Source organism: Megalops cyprinoides, chromosome 15 (genome assembly GCF_013368585.1).
Source record: "Megalops cyprinoides isolate fMegCyp1 chromosome 15, fMegCyp1.pri, whole genome shotgun sequence".
NCBI classification, from domain to species: domain Eukaryota; kingdom Metazoa; phylum Chordata; class Actinopteri; order Elopiformes; family Megalopidae; genus Megalops; species Megalops cyprinoides.
In genome coordinates, this window is record NC_050597.1 from 6,822,981 (window position 1) to 6,844,950 (window position 21,970).

The following is a 21,970-nucleotide window of genomic DNA, read 5'->3' on the forward strand; positions in this document are numbered from 1 at the left end:
CTTCAGCAGAAATCGAAAAGACAGAATCACTTAAATCACACGGCACAGTAAGCCGTGTTAATATAGCCTGTAATGAAATCAGTAACGGCTCAATTGCCAAGCTGTCGACCTGAAAAAAAGAAACCGGCCCCAAATTTAATCGGAATAAACAGAAATGTTCAGAAAGTCACGAATGGGGAAAAGATTGTCCGTGACCTCTCAGGAACATAATATGGTTGGCCTTTATGAAACACACTGCCTGTTGTTTCATCCAATTTGTTCTTAGAAATAATCTGATAGTCCACAGTTAACATAACTGCCCATTTTTTGGCAACAAATACAAAACTGCCTGCTGGCAGCTACTCCATAATATTGAGTTTTGGACCATTTTAAAACACATTAAGACCTCTTGAATGTCCTTATCAAGACAATCCCAGACATGCAGGATTACTGGCTAATTGTAAAAATCAGCAGCCAAAGAATCAACCCCAGGTTCACTACCTGAGGGGAGCTGTTGAACTTCAGTCACAAGCTCCTTTAGTGCACTAAAGGTCACTGATCTCAGCTACCCCTAACTCTGCAGGAGAGAGAGAGAGAGGTTGAGAGAGGGGAGAAAGGGAGAGAGGGACAGAGGAAGGGGCAGAGAGAGGCAGAGAGATAGAGAGAGAGAAATAGAAAAAGAGAGAGAGACAGACAGGGAGATGAAGTATATGTAGGCCGCCGCTGTGAGGGTGTTTGTATTGGACAGAGAGGATTAATAATAGCTTCCCTCTCACGGCCGCCTGCTGGATTAATCTGTAGGACCGCATGGCGTGACGCACCACCAGGGAAGCCAGTTTCAATTTTAGCCTCTTAATGGGGCTGTGTCGGCGCGTTAAACAATCTCCCGTTTCACATCATAACGAAGCCAAAATAAACAGCCCTAAGACGCTTCCCTGTGACGGGAGTCAACACCAGCAGCAGCCCCGGAGGACCCGGGAGCAGCACCTCTCGGGAGCATGACTCAGCAGGACTCAGGAGAGGCGGCTCTGCGAATCAGAGCGGTAACGCGGTGGAAAATATGTCACTGGTAGTCATCTCCTCTCCATACGTGACACACACCACTAAGCTAAACCTGTCCCCCCCGTAAAAAAGCCACGCTGTCCGCACTCGTCGTCGTATCCTTACATATATGCACTACAGCAAAGAGCATTTACTTTCAGATCCCAAGGTAAAAACGGGAAGATCTGACAGTAAATGCATTCATTAGTTTGTATGAGTGAGTTATACTCACGTTAAAACCAACGTACGTACTGTGGCGTTTGTGCAAGGTTTTATGTTGCCAACTTTGAACTTATCCATGTCTCACCCACCCTGCGGACAATATGAATGAACAACTTAAGCTTTCACTTTCAGCATCTTAAGATCTCATGCCGTAGCTGTTGTCTTGTATGTTGTCCTGCATGACGGAGGCACTTCAAAAAAATGTACCCAAACTGTTTCTCTCTTGCCTTGCAGTCAACAGTCTACCTTTTACCTCAGGAACTTAACTGCCTTTCAGATTTAATGCTCCTGCTGGCAGCAGTACTGCTACGCATCCTTAGATGAAGTAACCTTCAAGACGCTCAAAAACTTCTACTTCTCGTCTCTTTCGGAGTAAAATGTCTTGCCAATTTTTACTGACATGAAAGAGATGATTTGGCACTGAATGCTCACCATAAACTGATCGCTTGAACTTGAGCTGGCAGAAAAGACAGAAACACAATTAGCGTACAGCTCAAGCTGCCAGTTTTTTTTTTTAAGGCATGTAAAACGTTATGCCCACGTATCGTACAGTATGCGGCTTAATGCATCATTTCTAAAGAAGCTGAGAAATGAGCACATTCACACTGATTGTTCTTACATCTTACCAAACATTTTGACAGAGCAGAGACCCACAAAAGGGTAGATCTGCTACGCTGCCACAGTGCCATGGCAACAGCCAATGAGATCCTCCCAGAGGTTGGACGTTTGCAGCTGTATGGACGTGAGCCCAGAGGAGCTGGTGCTGTCCATGGGGGTGTGGAGGTAAGGGAGGGGAAGACACTGCTGTAACCCGCTAAAAACACACTATCGCAAGAGGCCAGACTCCCTGGTACCTTACTGAAATGAGCTGAGCGTAGAGGAGTTGAGGGCTTGATCCTGTTCGAAAATACATATGCAATAAATGCCCCTCTCAAGGCACAACTACTGGTTATTTTTTCTTAATGCATTTAATATTTTTTAACAATTAAATACTTTCAGTGGTCATATTTTAGTTCAGGAAATCGAAATAACATCAATGAACTCTGGACTTTTTATTTTTTAGAATGTACATAAACTACCACTATGTTATGTCATTTATACTGAGTTGCAAGTTATACAGTAGGAATGTCATCTCCTTGAATCAGTACAAGTTTTAATATAACTTACCTTTTCTGTCAGAAGAGGGGTTAACCTTCCAAGTATTGAAGCTGCCTATCTACAGCCAATCAGATGTTTAGGCATTATGCATGACTGAAACATTAACCAAATGCAACGAGCCTATTGGCCAGTTGAGGAAGAGCAGAGGCCAATCGGATACGGGGCAGAGCAGCTGTGTGCATCCGACTGGCCTCTCCTCTTGCATGAGAAGAGAGCGGAAGGCTACATCACTGCAGCCACATCGCATACACCTCTACCCTGCTGTGAGTGTAACTCACGAATGCACATTACCCACTCAGAGATACCACTGCAGCTACCTTACTGTTGAATAATGCTTCCCAGCCTTCCAGCTGTGTTGAGTGTCGTGCTGATTAAGCCAGTGGTCGCAATGACGTCGCACACACTGTTGGCCACAATGGCAAAATTCTGAGCTAACATTTGGAAAGTAAAATGGGCCACTTTCATTCATGAAATGAATTTTCAAAAATGCACACATAATACCTTACACTAGTAAAAGCAATTTTAGAGCAAAGGCCACATGAAAGTTATGCAGAGCGGGGAGTTCAGGACAGCCAACACCGCAATTATTATTATTATTTTTGCCATCGTTCCTCATTTGTCACGTCTTAAGGATAGTTGGCTTTTGTGAACCGACTGGAGTCTTTTTTAGGTCTATCAGTATGTTTGATAATACAAATATGAAAACCAAATGGGATTATTGAAATATATTTTTCATATTGTTTAAATGACCATAAAATTACAGCCACACATTTCAAAAGGGAAACCTTTTAAAAGAGACAGAAATGATGACTCCAGAAATGTTTTATTCTGTTTTATTGAAAATACGTAGAAGATGCATTTAACAAAATAACACAAATACATAAAGTAACAAAATAACATTAAAACATGAAAAAAAAACAAAATAAATAAATGTTCATACAAAACATTAAAACAAAAATCAAACACTGATAACAAATTTGTAAACTTCAATTAAAAAAAAAATAAAAATAAAATAAGTGTACCGAGCACTTTCACCATTTTCATTTGTTACTAATGTGGTATTCAGAGAAACATGAAAACGCCCACTCTAGCCACACCCACTGTGGGAGGAGCTACATAGGGCCACGCCCAGCTCTGGATACAGAGCGGCGTGTCATGCTTTGGTTTTCTCACCTGCTTGTGCAGGTATCCTAACTCCACCTGTTGCAAAGAGGAGAGCCTCTGACACCTAAACACGTTTCCCCGGCAACAACGAAAGGCAGACTTTGCACCAACCGCTTGAGATGTGCAAAATAAAAGATATTCTAATTGATCATTTCTTCATCTTGTCAATTTTTTTTCTGTAATTTCTGTTTTTTTTTTTGATACTGGGCACTTAGTGACATCATACACTTGTTTACCGAACAGAAAAAGGAAAAAAAAATAAACTGCATTTTTTTTTCTCTGGTACCTAACTCTCATCTATTGCTTAAGTCTAGAAATCGCGCAACACTATCGGTAATGCATCTTTCTCTCTACTGCACAGAGCGTCACATGGAAAGGCCTGGAGAAATTCTGCAAGAAACCTCAAGGTAACAAACTGAGAAGCAGCGAGGTTAACATGGAGGACTATGAATATATCTACAGACATGAGCACCACCCCTTTCTCTCTGTGGGAGACGAAGAGCAGCAGATTATGACGAAAACAAGGCAAAGTATGATAAAATGTGGATTATTGCAGTCCGACAGGAGGGTAATATACACCATTTTGTGGGAATTAATACAGCAGTACATGTATTCCACAGAATGGCTCCAACGAGCTCCATTTTTGCTGAAGAAATTATGGGCTGGCGTCGACTCCTGGGAGCTGAACCGTGAAGGTCGATCCATCTTGATTCGGTTTTTCTGATTCGAAATGTTGACGTTTTCCCCCACGGCAATTACTGTAGACAGACACCTTGATCTGATATTGGGTGTTATATACACTTGTAAACATCGACCCCTTAAAAAAAAACCACCATGAGGGCTTTGTACTGCAGGAGACATGACAGAGCATCACAAAAAACCTTTTTGAGTTTACAAACTACATATATACAGTATATCCTATTTCAGGGCTGAAAGACAATTCTTTCACTTCCAGTTCACGAAAATAGTCATTTTCTATGACTGAGGAGACAATAACCAAAAGCAAATACCAGAAAACGAACTATATTGTTGGACATCTCGAAAGTCGTTTCTTGATTGGAGTGTTTGTTTAACCAGGCAGTACTTTACATTTTGGTAGTGTATCTCAGAGTGGTTCAAAACAGCTTAAAAAAATCTGTTCAGTTTCTATTTTAGAAATTAATCTCATATTCAGTTATTTTTATTTTTTTGCCTTTTCATCAGAGCAAAAATGATGGTAGAGATCTTGAAGAAGCTGAGAGGTTGGTGGAGTAATGGACTGGTTAGGTAATACAAAGCATGTGCGATTGAAACAACAGTAATGTAAGTTTCAATCATCAATACAATCACTAGGCTTCTTCCACGATACAGTAATACCCTGTAAAGTGTGGGAACTACAGCCCCTAGTGTGTAATACAAGAGACTAGGTCAGACTGTCTTAATTTTATGAAAAAAGAACTGAATATGTCCTCTTCTGAAAATCCCCATATTCAGATCACCTTTATCTGCAAGGTGTCACCTTTCTCAGAAAATAAACCGAAATGTCCAAGAACGGACATTCACTACAGAGAGTGGCCACTGCACAGTTTTTAGTTTTGGGGAGTTTTGCTGGCTTGAACAAGTCTTTGCAGTATATTTGGTATTCATGAGAACTGTGAGTTATACCCAAAGGAGACTTGGATGCAATGCTTCCTGGAACACACAAAACAGATCGATTCTTTCAATAGCAGATGTCAGGTAAAGCAAGACCTGGGATGCAGGGAAATGATGTCTGACCTTTATGACAGCGCCCCCTGGTGGTTGGTCTGAGAGGGAGTTCCCAAACTTAAGATGCTAAATGCAGGGAAAAGCTGAGAAAACGCCGGTCAGCGCGTCTCACGTCCTGGACTGATTTCCCAGCGTCTCACATAAATCTGCCCCTCCAACAGTGGCACAGAGACCAATGGATCAACCTGCATCCATTAGCAATAAGAGAAATGGGTTGAGTGGGACGATATAAAACCACACAACATGGCAACCCCCGCCTGCCTGGAACCAGGCTTATACAGAGGGGCAGACTAAGGTGATATGGAGAAGGGGAGGGGACAGGTATATGTGTACTCCCCCAAAAATGAGGATTACCTGGCCCAGGGGGTATCTCTCCAAACCTGTGGAGGCAGGCAGGGGACAGGTACATGTGTATTCCCAGAAAACTGAGGGCCACCTGGCCCAGATGGGGTCACTCTCAGCCTGCGGAAAAGGGCAGGGGACAGGTACACGTGTATTCCCCTCAGTCTGAGGGTTACCTGGCCCAGGTGGGGTCTCTCTGTCACTTGTGGGTAGTGCAGTTTTCCTCCTCGCCTGGGTGTGGATGGTTTAGGGGGAGGCCGTGGTCACTTTGACTCCTCTGCAGGGGGCGGGGCTGATGGGATGTGGGCGGCGCCGTTGCCCGGGAGGGGCCCCTGGGGCCCCTGGGAGCCCGGGCTGGTCCTGGGTTTGGGCAGGACTGGGCTGGTCAGGCCCAGACTGGTCAGAGCATCCAGAGTGCCATCAGGGTCCACCATGATGTTAATGACTGCAACACACAACCCAGACGGACCATCAGCACCTCTAGCAGAAAGGACGTGAGCGCCCAGCTCGTGGCTGCGATTGGCTGCTTCTGCTCCCTCATTTGCATAGTCCCCTGCTGTGTTTAGTGTCTGGGCCCCTGGACAGCAGCCAGCGTGTGGCGTGAAACCTCAGCTAAACTGCCTCCTGAAACACACTTCCAATGTTCCGCCCTCAGAGGGAACCCGGTGCTGTTAACCCCCATGGCTTTCAGCATCATACGTGAAAATTCAGAGTCTATCCAGACACCTTACCTTCATCCACTCAGTACAGGGATGCTAACTGTAAATCTCTCATCCTAAGTAATTCTAGAAATAATTATTAGTACTTAATTATCATTATTATTACTAACAATAATTATTAGTAATAAGTCTGAGGACAGCAGTGGTCAGAAGCGCAGCACCGAATCCATATCCGTGCTGCCAAACAGACCAAACCACACATGCCAATGTTCTGCAACTAACAAACTGAATAAAGCTGGACATGAATGGATCGTGTCTGTTCAATAAGCAACACCCTGCTGTTCTCTTATGTAAGAGAGCAGGCCGTGAATGAGGTACACATCTCTGTCAGTGCTTGCTGAACTTGGTGGAGGGCGGCTCAGACAGGAATCAGAGCCCCTACACTGGGGGCGATCTCTGAGGAGGGAAACTCTGCAGGTTCCTTTTATACTCCTTTCATACTACAAAGCTTTACCCTGCAGTACACCCTCGCCCTCAGCCTAACCCCTCACTGGTGTGTGTGTATGTGTGTGTGAGTTAGAACAGTTGCCTTTTGAAGGCTTCAGAGGCTGACCTGAGTGTTATTTCACCTGCCCATAGAGAGCTGCACCTGTGCCTCACCTTGCAGCTGCTTCTCCACCCGCTTCAGCTCCAGTAGGATGGACGAGATCTCCTGCAGGTCAGCCATTCCCGCCAACGCCATGGAGAGAGAGAGAGAGAGAGAGAGAGAGAGAGAGAGCGAGAGAGCGAGAGGGAGAGAGAGAGAGAGAGAGAGAGAGAGAGAGAGAGGGAGAGAACGAGGGAGGGAAAGAGAGAGAGAGAGAGAGAGAGAGAGAGAGAGCGAGAGAGCGAGAGGGAGAGAGAGAGAGAGAGAGAGAGAGAGGGAGAGAACGAGGGAGGGTGGGAGAGAGAGAGAGAGGGGGGGGGGAGAACGAGGGAGGGTGGGAGAGAGAGAGAGAGGGGGGGGGGGAGAACGAGGGAGAGAGAGAGAGAGAGAGAGAGAGGCAGGAGAGATTAGGTGGGAGGATGGATAGATCTCAAGCTGCTCCTCCAAACTCCTTCTGTTACCAGCTCTGCCAATTGCACCTAAGCAGCTTCCATTCTGCAGGCTTTAACCAAGAGAAGGTGGCTTCTCCATTCACAAGAATGCAGGTGAAATGGAGCTACACACGATCCTCCACATAAACAGTCAGGACAGGGTGAGAATGCCGGCCCATACTGCCATTTAGCAACTACTGACCTCATATCAGGACCAGAATAACGTTGTGTTAGCTGGAGAGATGACACATCGGAAGTCTGTTTCGATCAAAGAGCTAAAGCTCTGTACTGACATGATAAAGTTGGCCAGGGCCAGCCTCGATGTGGGCAGTAGGCCTCCCTTTGCTCTGTGAAGGGCCCGGACTCTGGCGTTGTCAGGGGCGTTAAATCAGCTCGGCTCTGTAATGACGGTGTGCTGTGTTTGCTTGGTGACTCTGCGGCACCCTTCTCTAAGAACTCGCTAAATGCCTGACAACAATAAAAGGAGGTTTTATAAGCCCTGGCTCACAGCCTTCAGGGTAAATTACCATCCCCCCGGGAGGAAGACAATATTTTTTGCTCTTCAGCTGCAGCCGGTGCTCGAACCCAAGGCCGGTTACCACGGCAACCGGCCATCCATCAGGTCTCAGGTCTAATCGCAGTGTCTGGGTTCTCTCTGCCCCCCCGCCCTCCCCCCATGCAGGTCACCAGAGGACGGGCAAAGCTCGTAAGGGAGTTATTCCATCACATTAGCGTTGTCTCTTGCGGTGCCTGGCACTTGAGATTAACACGTCCGTTACCGACAGGGTCGGCGTCGTCTTCCCTTCCAGCATAGACGAGACTAAACGGCTTTAACTGATGAGGCTGAATTTTGACTGCAGATATTTCAAATCTCGGGACTGACAGCCGTGAGGCCATGGCCGGCTGAATGAGCACACAGGCTTTGCTGATCCGACAGTCAGCCACAACACAGGCGGGAACGCCAGAGCAAGGCACAAAATGGCAAACCAGCTCCCGCTTACTCAGACGATGAAAACCGTCTGGAAGTGAAAGAATATGTAAAACAAACCAAACGTAGTTTAAGGCAAAAGCTACGGAACAATGACACCTCGTCGTGGTGAACGGCGTTAAGGCGCCCAGCAGACAGCGGGGTGAGGGGAGGAGGTGCTCGGGCCCTCGAACGGCGCTGGCCTCTTTCAGGCGCCTCTGCCCAGAGGAGTACCAATCCCAGCATGCCTCAGTGGCCCAGGCAGGCAGAGAGCAGCAGAACATACCCCGCAGAGCCGCTGTAGCTGTGGGTAAGGTGCCAGAGGGCGTTGTGTCTGAAGCCACCGCACAGTGCTGTGTGGCTTCAGGGCGTTACTCGCTATGACTCCATCCGTTCCTCCAGGAGCGTTTCTGCTGGCTAACGCTCCACACCCCCCCTGCCCCCTCCTCCCAGCTCCCCCCTCCCTCCTCCTCCGCCCCCCACCCACCCCTCCACCTGGAAATAAAACTGCAGTGGAAATAATTGGGAATGGGTGGAGATGAGATAGAGATACTCTCCCCCAGCGGCAGCTCAAGATGAGCTCTTATGTCTTGGTTTGGGAAGAGGAGGGTTTCCGCTCCACCCCTCCCCACTGACAGAGGGGCTCATTTATCTTCTCTCAGTGTCAGGCCTGATCTGAACCCCTGTCAGGATCTTAACAGTATTACCCATTCAGGATAAAACCTCTGCATTCAGCAAGGGAGGAAAAGCTGTAGGATTACCTTAGCATGACTTAGCTTTAACTTGATCTGTTATGCAGCACTTGCCTGTATTGTGCGAAATAATCAGTGAAATATCAACAGCAAAATGAATATGTCACAATTGATTCAAAACTTTTTTCTTGTCCTTGAAAACTTTTTTCTGTCTAAAATGGCGACTGTACTGCTTTGAACCACATCGCTTTTGTTGTTCCTCACCTTGTTGGAAGTTTTGAGGAGCGGCACGTCGCTCTCGGAGCGAAGCTTGCTCTCGATATCGTCCCAGTTCCTGTCCTTGTCCTTAAAGAGTATCCTGCAGGGGGGGATTCAGAGGAGTCATAAACATCAGTCAGATTTGGCGTGTCTCCTTGAGCACTAGCACAGCCTGGCAAACGAACGGTCCTGAAACCCAAGCAACGCTGAGGGCTTCCAACATCCTGTTAAACATCTCGCCCACCTCGCGAAGACCAAAGAGGCCTTCAGCACTCGTCTTGCAAGCTGCTGTCAGAGAACGAGCGTCTTCCTTACAGTTTTCTTAGCAACCTTTCAAAAGATACGCAGTGTTTCATGTTCAGAGATCCCACTGATTTTGCTTGCTGTCTGTCCTGTCTGTATACTTGGCTTCCCTTGTCTAGTCCAGTTGCACAAGTTAACTTGCGGCAGGGCTCGAATAGTGTTATGCTCACACTCACTGGTCTGGGAGTGTTGTTAGCCTGGTCTGACACTGTTTCTCGCTTAAATTGAACGGATACTCATCTGCGCTGGAAGTCACTCTGGATAAGAGTGTCTGCTAAAGGCATGCAGTGTAATGTAATAATGTAAATTTTCTGTGGTTACTACACTTCTGTGTGAACGCTCAGCTCCACACAGCCATTCAGAATGAGTTATGGCAGCTTGCTAACGACAGCCAGGATAAGAGGGAGGTCACACACCTCAGTATTTTTCCTCGGGGCTACAATAATTAGGTAACGCGTTTCAGGTTAATCACTAATAATAGGCCTCATAATTAAAACTGGCACTTGTGAACATTCACCTAGATGCTGATGCAGACCTGCATGGCTTACTTCAGCCCACAACCTGCTCAAACCAAATGAGAAAGCCAAGGCAATGGCACCCACAGGAGACAGGGAGGTGGACTCAGAGGGTGGTTGTTGCTGCGTACGTGAGCAGACAGCGAGACCCTCACTAACATGACCTTTACAGTCTGATTAAATATGTCACGCGGCCCACGAGCCATCACACCACATTAAGTGCGGAAACCCTAAAACACACCGGGTGTTCCAGCAGAGACCGTGCAGGATGTCGTTAGAGGACGCGAGCCGCGGATAACGCCTGACTGCCCCCCAAACACGGACAAACTCAGTGACCTTCACCCCACTCAGTCCCACACAATATAAGGTCATACGTTAAAGCTGGAGCTTATCAATGCTGGCTGCTCCCATCTTGCTGAACTTGAAGGTGAGAGGCCATGACTCAAGTTAAGAGCTCATTCAGACAGGGAACTGCCCGCTGACCCTGTGAGCGCTCAGGGCCTCCTGTTCAGCTGATTAGAGCTGAGAGAGAGGGACATTTCGGATGGCCTTTTCCCACCCCCCCCCCCCCCTTGCAAAAAAGCCTTGCCTCGTGGCTAACCCCGTCAGACACTCTCTGTGGCAGGCTGCAGGTTAACATAAACGCTCATGTCATTCTGAGAGAGCATACAGCACCAGCGTAAAGCTGAACTTTAGAGGAAAAAGGACACCGCAACATCACTGTGAAGCATGGTGTGGAGCACAAACTCAGCTCAGACTTCTTCCTTTGACATAGCTCACATGATCACCGGCTCTGTACAGGTCTCTGACACTGGGGCTATGCTGTAAATATCAGATAAATATGACAGGTTTTATAATCCTCCCAGGAAAAACACCACACCGGTATGCCTCACATACATTACATAAGAAGTGACACTGAGGTGCAAACTAAATTATTCTTGATTCTAGTGAGGAAGAGAATTCTCTACAGCAGAGGGAAAGAGGGAGGGGTTCAGGCAGAATGAAAGAGGTTCACGGTGTCGGAAACAATTAATACTAATATGGCAGATGTATTTGTCACTTCTACTTCTTGACTGACTACATACTGTGTGTTTCAGATCACAGCTGCCCATCCTCACAATTCATAAGCACTTCCCTCCCATTTTAAACAGGCTGTTATATAACCTCACGTCTTTATGTGTCTTCTGAAAGAAAAGCAAACATCATGCTGCCACCGCATGTATTTGCCTCCAATTAAAAGTCAGAGATGGAGAGCGTGTTTGTGTAATTGGATACAGAAGGTTACCTGATTTTGCCAGCTGTTTTGTCCACGGACTGACGGATTTTTGAAGACAGCTGTGACACAGATGTCAGCAGCAAGCTGTCCAAAACCGCCTGAAAGAAGGAGAGGGAAAGAGAGAGAGAGAGTCTTTGACTAGCTGTCATGTCAGAAGGAGTGTAAATAAAAGATAAATGGACAAAAGAGGAGGAAACGTCAAAAGAACAACACATCAAGGATAAAAACACAGTTCTGCACAGACAATAGTGTGAAAAAAATGCACCCACTGAACTAGGAGCTGCAGCAGAGACACTAACATTAGTGACTCAATCACTGCTCAGTAGAGTCTCGCTCTTCAACCAATGAACTTAGGCTGAGGAGTCCCTCTAATCTGCAGTGCTCTGCTCACCACTGTGACATCAGAAGGTGCCAAACAACTACAGTGACATCATCAGCATAGACCGACAGAGTTGTAGTAGAGTCACATGACCACCTCAGACTGGTCTTTAAAAGGCACAGAAACAGCTCTATGGCGATGCAGTATAATTAGATTACACTACTAATGCCCCTTTCTACCCCTGCTGGGACACTAAACCCACCACTTTAACCACGTGAGATATATACCAATAAAATAACCCCCCCCCCCCAAACCTTTAGTGCACTGAACAGATGACAGAGGTCCACGCGGTCAAACGTAGACCACCTCCTGTTCTAATGAGACCATACCCATATTTATATTCGCCAGTGTCACAAGGTCAATAATGTCCCTCATTAAAAACAGACAGTTTTTGATAGTCTGGTCTGGGATACAGTGGGGCAGGTCAGTGTGCACAATAGATGCCACGTCACACTTTTGTCAATTAATGAATCATCTGGGGGACATAGTGTCACCAGCTGTCAGCTCTTTAAGAGTCAGAGGTGACCCTTCTTTGGAATCAGTGACATGGTGGATTGTTGGCCGTTATTTGGAAGTGACTTAGAGAGAGACACAGAGGTATTGAGGAATTGTCTCAAGCCTATTAAAACTCCAAACTTTTTGTAGAAGTCTGTCAGCATGCTGTCTATCCCTGGAGCCTGGCCAGAGGACGGCGACGGGGCTGCACAGGTGACCTTCTGAAATGTCACTCTGAAAAGCTCTGGAAAAGCTCAGAGTGTCCGAGGCACTATGAAAGTTCTCAATCGCTTCAGTTTAGTGCTCATAGTCTGTAAGTGTTCGGGAACTCACAGAAAAGGGTGGAGCGCCCTCTACAGCATCAGAGCAATAGTGCTCTCCATGCTCCATAACCCAACGTGTACTATTATTACTGCTAAAAATGAATTGTAATCTCTGTTCTGCATAATTCTGGAAGAGGAAAATATCATGTACCACGAGACAGGTCCTGAAACAGGATGGTACTGTCACAAAAATGGTGGCAAAGAAAAGGAGCCACAAAATGATTTGGTGAATGACATAAGGACCTGATGTTAGATATACGGCATGTCCGTATGCACCATGGGCAGCAGTGTAGCATAGTGGTAGGAGCAGGGCTCATTACTAAAAGGTTGCCGGTTCAATTCCCTGCTGGGACACTGCTGCTGTACCCTTGGGCAAGGTAGTAAACCCACAACTGCCTCAGTAACTAGCCAGCTGTATAAATGGATAACATGTAAATACTGTAATCTGTGTAAGTCACCCTGGATAAGAGTGTCTGCTAAATGACAGTAATGTACTGTAATGTTGTGCGTATTGACAGGATGAGAGAGGATTTCGGCGGTACCGGCGTGCCCCTCGGCTCCCTTCTCGGCCCGCTCACCTCGTCCCGGTTCCAGGTGCGGCGCCGGAGGGCGGTCTGCGGGTCCAGGCTGTCGGGGGCCCGGGGACGGAGCTCCACCGGCCGGCCGTTGATCTCAGGGGCTTTGGTCTGCACTATGGGGGGGATCTTTCTGAAGTTCAGGCTCTCGTCAAACACGCGGTCCACCAGCTGTGGGGGGTGGGGGGGGGTCGTCAGGGGGAAAACGGAACACAGGGGTGGACCCGGATGGGAGTCTGCATGAGCCAGCTGTTCACCAAACAGAGCAGGGGTGTCCCAGTTCTGCCCCTGTCACATACATCCACAGCTGACAACCTACCCTTTTTATTTTGACCAAGTCTCCAGGTTTCGTCAGATTTAAGGGTGATATGAGGGGACCTCCTATTGGGTCATGTCGGTGAGCATGAATGTCACATAACATTGAGCACATTTCTAATGAACATCAGCACTGTTTTTACCAGCAAGACATGGAACTTCCTGTGAAGATTCAAAGGTCACGTGGTCACGTCATACTGCGCGCCCAATAAGGGCAAATGAATCTTTTATGTGGCTCAATTAAAATTAACATGATGATAAGTATTGATGGTTTAGCCAAGGGGATGGAGCTCTACCCCGCTGGTAACCACTGCCTTGAGTCCCGGGGTCAAACTCATCATTACTACAGAGGATCAATAATCCTTGTCCTTCAGAATGAGTCATTGCCTTTCCTTTCCTTCAGTTTTATCATGTCATTTCTACACTCCACACATTCCCCCTGCTGCTCTTCTCATGTCTCTGCTTGTGTAATGTTATTATGATGTTATTGTAACGTTATTCACACATTTCTCATCCAGTCCAACAGAGAGGCTGAGTCAGACCTTACTATAAAATGGGTGTGTATAAGTACACTGACTTTGATTTGGGGAGATTAGGGTTTATTAGGGCAAATTAGGGTTGCTTGAGCCAGCTACAGTATCTATCTACCTACATAAATATATCTACATATACAAACGCACACACACATGCATACATACAAACACAAAAGTACATACATACGTACGTCAATTTCAAACACAACGTAGATTATTCTACAAAGAAGGTTGCATACAAGTTCACCAACATCTGTCAAAAACATCACAGCTATATGTAACAGTGAGACTTATTATTATTATTGTGTTTATTCAACGCAGAGTGGGACTGCAGCTCTGTGTGTGCCCGCTGCTTCTCTGTCTCGTTTTCGGTAAAGCCTCTGTGACCGAGACGCGCGAGATGAGGAATGGGGAAGCAAGCCGTGACTGACAGATTTTGGTGGCGAGGCAACACTCCCGCTTGTGCTGCAGACACAAGCGTTAAGCTTCGGTTAGGAGACAAGGCATGCAGAGAGCAGAACAGAAAAGTTCACGGACACTGCAGATGACATGGGTTTTGCAAAGGGGTCACCTCAGAAAAATGTAGGAACATATGAACTCGTCTTCAGTGTAGAGTCATAGAGGAATTTTGTATTTTTCTTCTCCAGAACACATGGTACTGTGCAGAAATCCTTTAGGAGCTCGTATGTTTTTAAACTCACAGAGCTTCAAAGGAATTTGGATTTGGATTTGGTGGGGTATATTTTAAACTGATCAGAATTTCCTGGAGACCCAAAAGTTATTTTGCGTGGGTACAGAGAGAATTTGGATTTTGGTTCACATGAAGAGCACTGGCCTGAACGGCTCTACGGGCGAAGGTTTGGATGACTGACCTCAGGCCTCCACGCTAATCATCCTGAGACTCTGCTCTCCCTCAGGAGCTATTCTGCATTTACGCTGCTGTGTGAATATCTACAAAGGTCTCTCCCCCACAGTTCAATAGGTCCAGACTGTACAAAATAACATTTTTTTGTTCTTATATTGTTCAACTTGCTCCATTGTTCCGATTCCATTGAGCTGTGAATTCAGGGACGTTTAAAGCCAATGTCTGCCCGTTCCTACATTTCTACAGAGAGGAGACAAGGAAAAACACAAAGCACTAGGGGGAGAGAGAGGGAGAGAGAGAGTTATGGGAGGAGTGAGAGAGGGAGGGAGGAGGAGGGGAGTGAGAGAGGGAGGGAAGAGGAGAGGAGTGAGAGAGGGAGAGAAGAAGAGAGGCGTGAGAGAGGGAAGGAGGAGAAAATAAAAAGGGTGGGACAGCGAGGGTGAGAGATAGGAGAAGAGTAAGGAAGGGAAAGAGGAGGAGAGGAGTAAGAAGGAGAGAGGAGAGAAGTGGGGGAGTTAAGAGAGGGGTAAGAGAAAGAAGGAAGAGAGTAAAAGTGGGGGACAGCAAGGGAGAGAGAGTAAGGAAAGGAGTAAGAAAGGGAGAGAGTAGAAGACGAGTAGGAAAGGGAAGGAGAGGGAGAGGAGTGAGAGGAAGGGAGAAGCAGAGGAGTAAGATAGGGAGAAAGAAGAGAAGCAAAAAGGGAATAGGAGAGGTGTAGGAGAAGGAAGGAGGAGGTGAAAGGTGAGAGAGGGAGGGAGGAAGAGAAGAAGAGAACAAGAGAGGGAGAGAGTTAGGAAAGGGGAGAGAGGAGTGAGAGGAAGGTAGAAGCAGAGCATTTAGAGAGGGAAAGGGGGAGAGTAAAAAGCCGTGTTTGCGCCCTGCCTTGATGGCCCTACCTCTTCCCTGGTGTCAATGGTGGAGCCGGGGGTGGTGGCCGCGGTGCTTACTGTGGTGCTGGGGGCGGTGCCGGAGGAGCTGACCGAGTCGATCTCGCCCGCCACATCGTGGATCTCCCGTGCCAGGATGGCCAGGTCCTTCGCCAGGTCCTGGCTGATCCTACGCACACAGGGAAACAACCTGTTACACATCAGAGGGGGTTCGAGACCCATCCAGTTCTGTACTGTCCATCTAATGACAGGAGAGTGAGGCTTCGTGAACCCCGTAGTGGGCGGAGCTCCTGCACCATGTGTTCTCAACTGCTCACTGATATGGACCAATCAAAAGACCCTGTATTAAGCAGCAAATCACTGAAATCATGACTCATGTAAATCATGACTCGTTTAGGGCTCACGAGGTCTCACTCTGTCATCAGTACATCTCATCAACTCTCACAGAACAATGTCCTTCATATACCTCAAACAACACGTCCATCCAGTTGGTGGCAATGTTGTGGCTTTGGGCTCATTGGTTTTATAACTTTTTTTTTCCCCACAAACAACCTTTAAGTTCATTTCAGAATGTCAGAAGAGTACTCTCTTAATATGTGTAAGTTAAGGCATTCAAGTTCCGTACCTGTGAAATGTCCCTCCCCAGCCCCTGTGATAGTGTGGGTCTTTCTGTAGCCCTGTCTGTGTGATGCTTACATTTACATTTACATTTATTCATTTGGCAGACGCTTTTATCAAAAGCGACTTAGAAGTGAGGTAGAGTACAACACAATCAAAAAACCATACGGAGTCAACAATATTAGAAGCGCTGCATGACCAGGTTTCAATGGTTAGCCAGACAAGGTACAAGCTAGCTGATAGAGCTAACGAATGAGTTAAACCATTAGTGTAGCATAGTGGTTAAGGAACAGGACTCCTAACCGAAAGGTTGCCGATTCGATTCCCCATTGGGGTGCTGCTGCTGTACCCTTGGGGCAAGGTACCTAACCCACAGTTGCCTCAGCAACTATCCAGCTGTATAAAGGGACAACACTGTAATAAAAAAACTGTAATCAATGTCAGTGGCTCTGGGTAAGAGCGTCTGCTAAATGCCAATGATGTAATGTAATGTAATGTAATGTGATGTAATGTGATGTAATGACCCTCCCCGCAGCCTGCTCTGTGCGGTCATGTGACCCGGCGCAGATGAGTACCTGGCGATCTCCTCGCTGTGGGCGGTCCAGTCGCGGATGTACTCCTCCTGCTCGCGCATGCGGTGGTGCTTCAGGACGGCGCCGGCGGGGCCGCCGGGCGTGGCGGGGGCGGAGCCTCCCAGGCGGGCGGTGCGCAGGACGGTCCCCGAGCGCAGGCGGCCGTGCTTCGGGGAGTTGCGGTTGGAGCCGAACTCGTCCTCCGACGTGGAGGCGTACTCCTGCGGGAGGCGCCGCCAGCGGCTGGTGGCTGGGGAGGGAGAGAGGGGAGCGTGGGGGAGGGTCACTGCTAAAATCCAGGATCATCTCTGTTTGGGTTTACCTGCAGTGCTGCAGTTCCTAAAACGCAAAGGATACTAATGCTATTGGCTCCCCTCTACAAAGTGATCCTTTCACTAGTTAACCTGAACTAACACTGCTTGGTATACTACCTGTACACACTACAAGACGTTATGTGTGTGTGTGTGTATGTGCTCATGTGTGCGCGCATGCGTGTGTGTTAGTAGTGTGTGTGTGTGTGTGTGTACCCTGTCCTGTTTTCTGTTTGTAAAGGTAAATTAGTGTAAATGGGAGTGTGTAAACCACAAAAGAGCGAGCAGCCTTTCAGACCTCTCTTCGGCTGGGATTTAGCACGTTTCACACCCCCCACCCCTCACCACCACCTACACACACACTGCACCCTACCACACACCCCATACGATATGAAACACGAACACCATTCCAAGTTCCCACAGAAAACAGCAAATCTTGCATGGGGCGATATTCAGGCATGGCTTTTAGGGACAGCAGTGGCAAGTCCTCCTCTTTTAATTCAAAGATGTGTTGAATTCAATTACATTCAATTCAATTCACAGAATAATGGGGCATGTCAACATTTGTATTTACCAAATCTCTCCACTAGGGGGATCCAGCGCAAACAAAACCAGATGCTTCCCACAAAACGAACCACTGCCCACTAAGGGACACCTTTGGAGCTGAAATACAGACCTGCGGAGCCAATTAGACTGCGCAGAGATTAGCCCTGCTACGCCTGGCTCGTAATAACACCCCACATAAGCCTGCTAGCCTGAGAACACCCAGAGACACACAAGGGTGGGCAGGAAATAACCCATTATAATAAAGATGTCCTGCACATTACAGACACACACACTCTCTTACAGACACACACACACACACACACACACACACACACACACACACACACACATATAGTCACACAGGCGCACAGACACACACACACTCACACACGTACACTCACACATACACACACGCACATACACACACGCACATACACACACGCACGCACACGCGCACACACGCGCACACACGCGCACACACACACGCGCACACACACGCGCACACACACGCGCACACACGCACGCACACACGCACGCACACACGCACGCACACACACGCGCACACACGCACGCACACACACTCACACACACGCGCACACACACGCGCGCACACACGCGCGCACACACACGCGCACACACACACGCACACACACGCACACAGACACACGCACGCACACACGCACACGAGGCGCAGAGAGACTGCAGACATGCACAGGCTCTTTGTCGGTACGCTACCCTGTGCTTCCTCCATTGCTGGGGTGTTCTCTGGCTGGGCCAAACTTACACAGCTCACCCCTGCACCGCCTCCTCAAAGCACACACACAAAACAAGCAACACAGACACATTACATTACAGAACTGTCATTCAGCAGAGGCTCTTATCCGGAGCCACGTACAAACATTACACTTTTACATGGCACCCATTCATACAGCTGGAGATTTTACTGAGGCAGTTCTGGGTTACAGCAACCGTGCCCCAGTGGGGAATCAAACCTGCAACCTTTTGGGTCCCTTCTCCTTACCACTGTGCTACACTGTCACCCCAGCCACAACACACATGCTGACAATCCCCCTTAATGGGATAACAGCAATGGGCCTAAAGTGCTTTAATCAGCCATGTATCTAATGGCCTTAATGACAGGAGGCTAACAGCAGGTACACTCTTCCTGTGCCTCTGCCATCCCGGCAATAAGCCACGCCCTCCTGTTTTTCAAAGCCTATCTGTGCATGTAAAGGCCTGCTAAGGCAGTTCAAGTGCAAATCGAGCTAAATGCAAACTGCTAACGCATTATACAGAAATCAGTGTAGGACAGGGTGCCATTACATTTCTAAAAGTGGCTCGTTTCATTTCCCTGTCATTTGGCTGACTGGCACAGTGAAACTACAGATTGCTACTCAATTTGCCACCTGCTATTTCCCTGGTATTCCTGACTCACGGTCGGAAAGTAATTAAGAGTATCCAGGGCTGAAATTACATCCAATTGACCCACACATCAATCACGCAAATCCTTTGCAAACTAGCAGCTTTCCTGCATTTTATGAGTGCTTAACTGCGCTGTGTTTATGATTCAGAGAGAATTTCAGCCCAGGCCCACATTAAGCTCTTCCTCTGAGCACTTTCATGACTTCTTTGTTTTTACTACTTCCTAGCTTCAATATTTATTAGCGTGTATATCTCTGTAACCAGCCTAAAAGGTGGTAAAGAAGGTGGTTGAAAAAGGTGGTAAATTAAATGTATGTCAAGCACACACACACACACACATGCACTAACACACATGCTCTCTCTCACACAGATATATATACACACTCACATACACACTCTTTCTCCCACACATGCAAACACACACACACACACTCACTCTCTCTCTCTCTCACCTGCCGGGGTGCTGTGTGCAGAGGAGGCGTTCTTGCCCTTGGCGTCGGGCAGCTTGGACACGCTGTTGGCGCGGGTGCGGGGCGTGACCTTGCCGTCGGGGGCGGGGCCGGCGGAGCGCAGGCCCAGGCGCAGGGCGGTGTCGGCGGAGAGGCGGGAGGAGGCAGAGCCGCGGGTGACGGTGGCCTCCGAGTCGCTGCGGGCGGAGAGGGAGCCCAGGCGGTTCCGTCGCGGCTGTGCCAGCAGGTCGATGCGCGACAGCGCCTTTCGGCCCGACGGCGGCTTGGAGGTGGAGCTGGTGGTGGACACCTCCGAGGCCACCGACGCCCTGTCCGCGTCCGCCAGGTCCGTGTCCGAGGTCTCGCCCAGCCGGGCGCGGCGGAGCAGGGAGGCCCGCGTGGGGCGAGGGCGGGGCAGGGTGGCCGGCTTCCCCGCGGCGGAGCCGGGGGCCTGCGGGGTGCGGCCCGCCCCACCCGAATCCTGCAGCTTGGAGTGCAGCAGCTCGTCCGTGGAGGTGAGCATGCCCCGCCCGTGGGCGTGGCTGGAGTAGGCCTCCTGGTCGGAGGAGAGGACGTCGGAGATGGTGGAGTGAGGCAGGGAGGAGGTCTGGTCGTCATCCGTCAGGTCCAGGGACGGGCGTCGGGCTCGGGAGGCCGTTTGGGCAGAGCGGCGGTGGGGGTCGGGGCGGGGCTCCGTGGCGGCGGGAGGGCGGGGTTTGGCCTTCCTCTCCAGGCGCTCGCGGGTGCCGGGTGCGGCGGCGGTCCTGGTGGTGGCGGTGGGCGTGGCCACGCTCTTCTCCTTGTGCAGGCTGCTGAGCGTGCGGCGCTTCTGCCCCGCCCGCCGCTCGCCGTCGCCCGCCGCCTGGCTCAGCGTGCTTGCCGTGTCCACGTCCGACTCGGGTGAGACGGAGCGGGGGGCGGGGCCGGGGGCGCGGCCTGCATCGTCGCGGAGACGGGCCTCCAGGAAGGCCATGACGGCCTCGGTGTCCTTCAGCAGGGTGGCGGTGTCCAGACTGCCGGCGGAGTCGCGGCGTTCCCGCGGCGTACCCTTCCCGATGCGTGGGATCAGCTCCAGCGGCACGTTGGTGCTGGGCTTCTCGATGGTGAAGCTGCCCTGCCGCACCAGCGGCTTCCCCGACTTCTCCTCCCCCTCCGCCGCCTTACCCCTCTCCTCTGGCCTCTTCCTGCGCCCCTCCTCCGGCCGGGCGGGCGGTTTCGGGGACGGCCGCTGCTCCAGGGCGGGGGTGGGTTTGGCGCCGGTGCCGCCCTTGTGGCCGGTCCTCGCCGCGGGTTCCTTCGGGTCAAACTGGCTCTCCTTCTCCTGGGGCTCTGTGTCCTGCTTCTCCCCGATTTCGGAGCGCCGCACCCTCCCGAGGGCCCCGTCGGCGGCCTTCTCCTCACCCGGCAGCGGGGGCAGGGTTCTGCGCTTGCGCTCGCCGTGGCTGGAGGCGCCAGACACCCCGCTTTTGTGGGAGATCCCCGACTCGCTGACGTCACCCTCTGAAAGGTGCAGATACATCCCCCAAACACATGTTCACATGTTCAGCCAAAACTCACTACAGTCTCTTACATAATCATGAACACATTACTACAATCAATAACTGCCATTCTGTACAACAAAATAAAACCTATTCAGCATATTTACATGCAAAGAGGGTCAAGGGTTTTCATACTTACTGAAAGTGCAGATACCTGTAGAGATCTGTCTAATAAGCTCTCTGTAGACACTGATACACTAACAGTTACTCTTTTTTACAGTGTCATTTTATTCAGCTGAGTTTTCATTTCTGTAAGACCTGCACAAGTGCAACTTCCTGGAACCTGCTGCTGTAGTGTCTAGTAGCAGGCTATATTTCCTGGGCCTGTACCTGTAGAGAGCTGAAGTTATCTATAGAGTGGTGGGCCTCTGCCTTTTATAGAGGTGGGGCTACACGTTTAGTGAGGTGGACCTACACCTTCAGAGAGGCAGACATACCTTTTTCTTTGATGCATGCAGGGGATTCAGCCCCGGAACCTTCTGGGTCGGTTCTCGTGTGATTGGCAGCTAAGCTGGCCCACTGGGACACCCAGCGAGGGTTGCCCATGGCAACCGTGTCATCTGGGAGAATCTGCAGAGGAAGGCAAAGGTGAGGCCCTATTAACGGCCAGATAAAAAAGGACGGAGAGCAGGTGTCATCTGAGGACAGTTCTGCCTGCACTAATCTGCTCAACCAATAATACTATTCATCAAGGCCTGAAATCTATAACCTTCTTCCTCTGTGACATAGCTGTGAATATGACA

The 21,970-nt window shown here is 49.1% G+C and overlaps 1 protein-coding gene across 4 annotated transcripts in view; it reads right to left on the reverse strand.

The window, feature by feature from the left end:
* Nucleotides 1–3,428: 3,428 nt before the first annotated feature.
* The window catches only part of LOC118789847 (centrosomal protein of 170 kDa-like), a 63,803-nt gene continuing 45,261 nt past the window's right edge, over nt 3,429–21,970 (reverse strand). The window contains exons 11-19 of one of the 4 annotated variants that reach the window (XM_036546535.1): nt 21,665–21,797; nt 19,693–21,189; nt 16,965–17,211; nt 15,832–15,940; nt 13,175–13,342; nt 11,409–11,497; nt 9,312–9,405; nt 6,972–7,023; nt 3,429–6,097 (exon numbers count right to left, since the gene is read on the reverse strand). In XM_036546535.1, coding sequence (XP_036402428.1) covers nt 5,916–6,097; nt 6,972–7,023; nt 9,312–9,405; nt 11,409–11,497; nt 13,175–13,342; nt 15,832–15,940; nt 16,965–17,211; nt 19,693–21,189; nt 21,665–21,797 — 2,571 coding nt within the window. In that variant the 3' untranslated portion in view covers nt 3,429–5,915. Of the gene's footprint in view, nt 6,098–6,971; nt 7,024–9,311; nt 9,406–11,408; nt 11,498–13,174; nt 13,343–15,780; nt 15,962–16,964; nt 17,212–19,692; nt 21,190–21,664; nt 21,798–21,970 lie in introns of all 4 variants that reach the window. The other 3 variants (XM_036546532.1, XM_036546533.1, XM_036546531.1) reach the window with 3 other exon arrangements.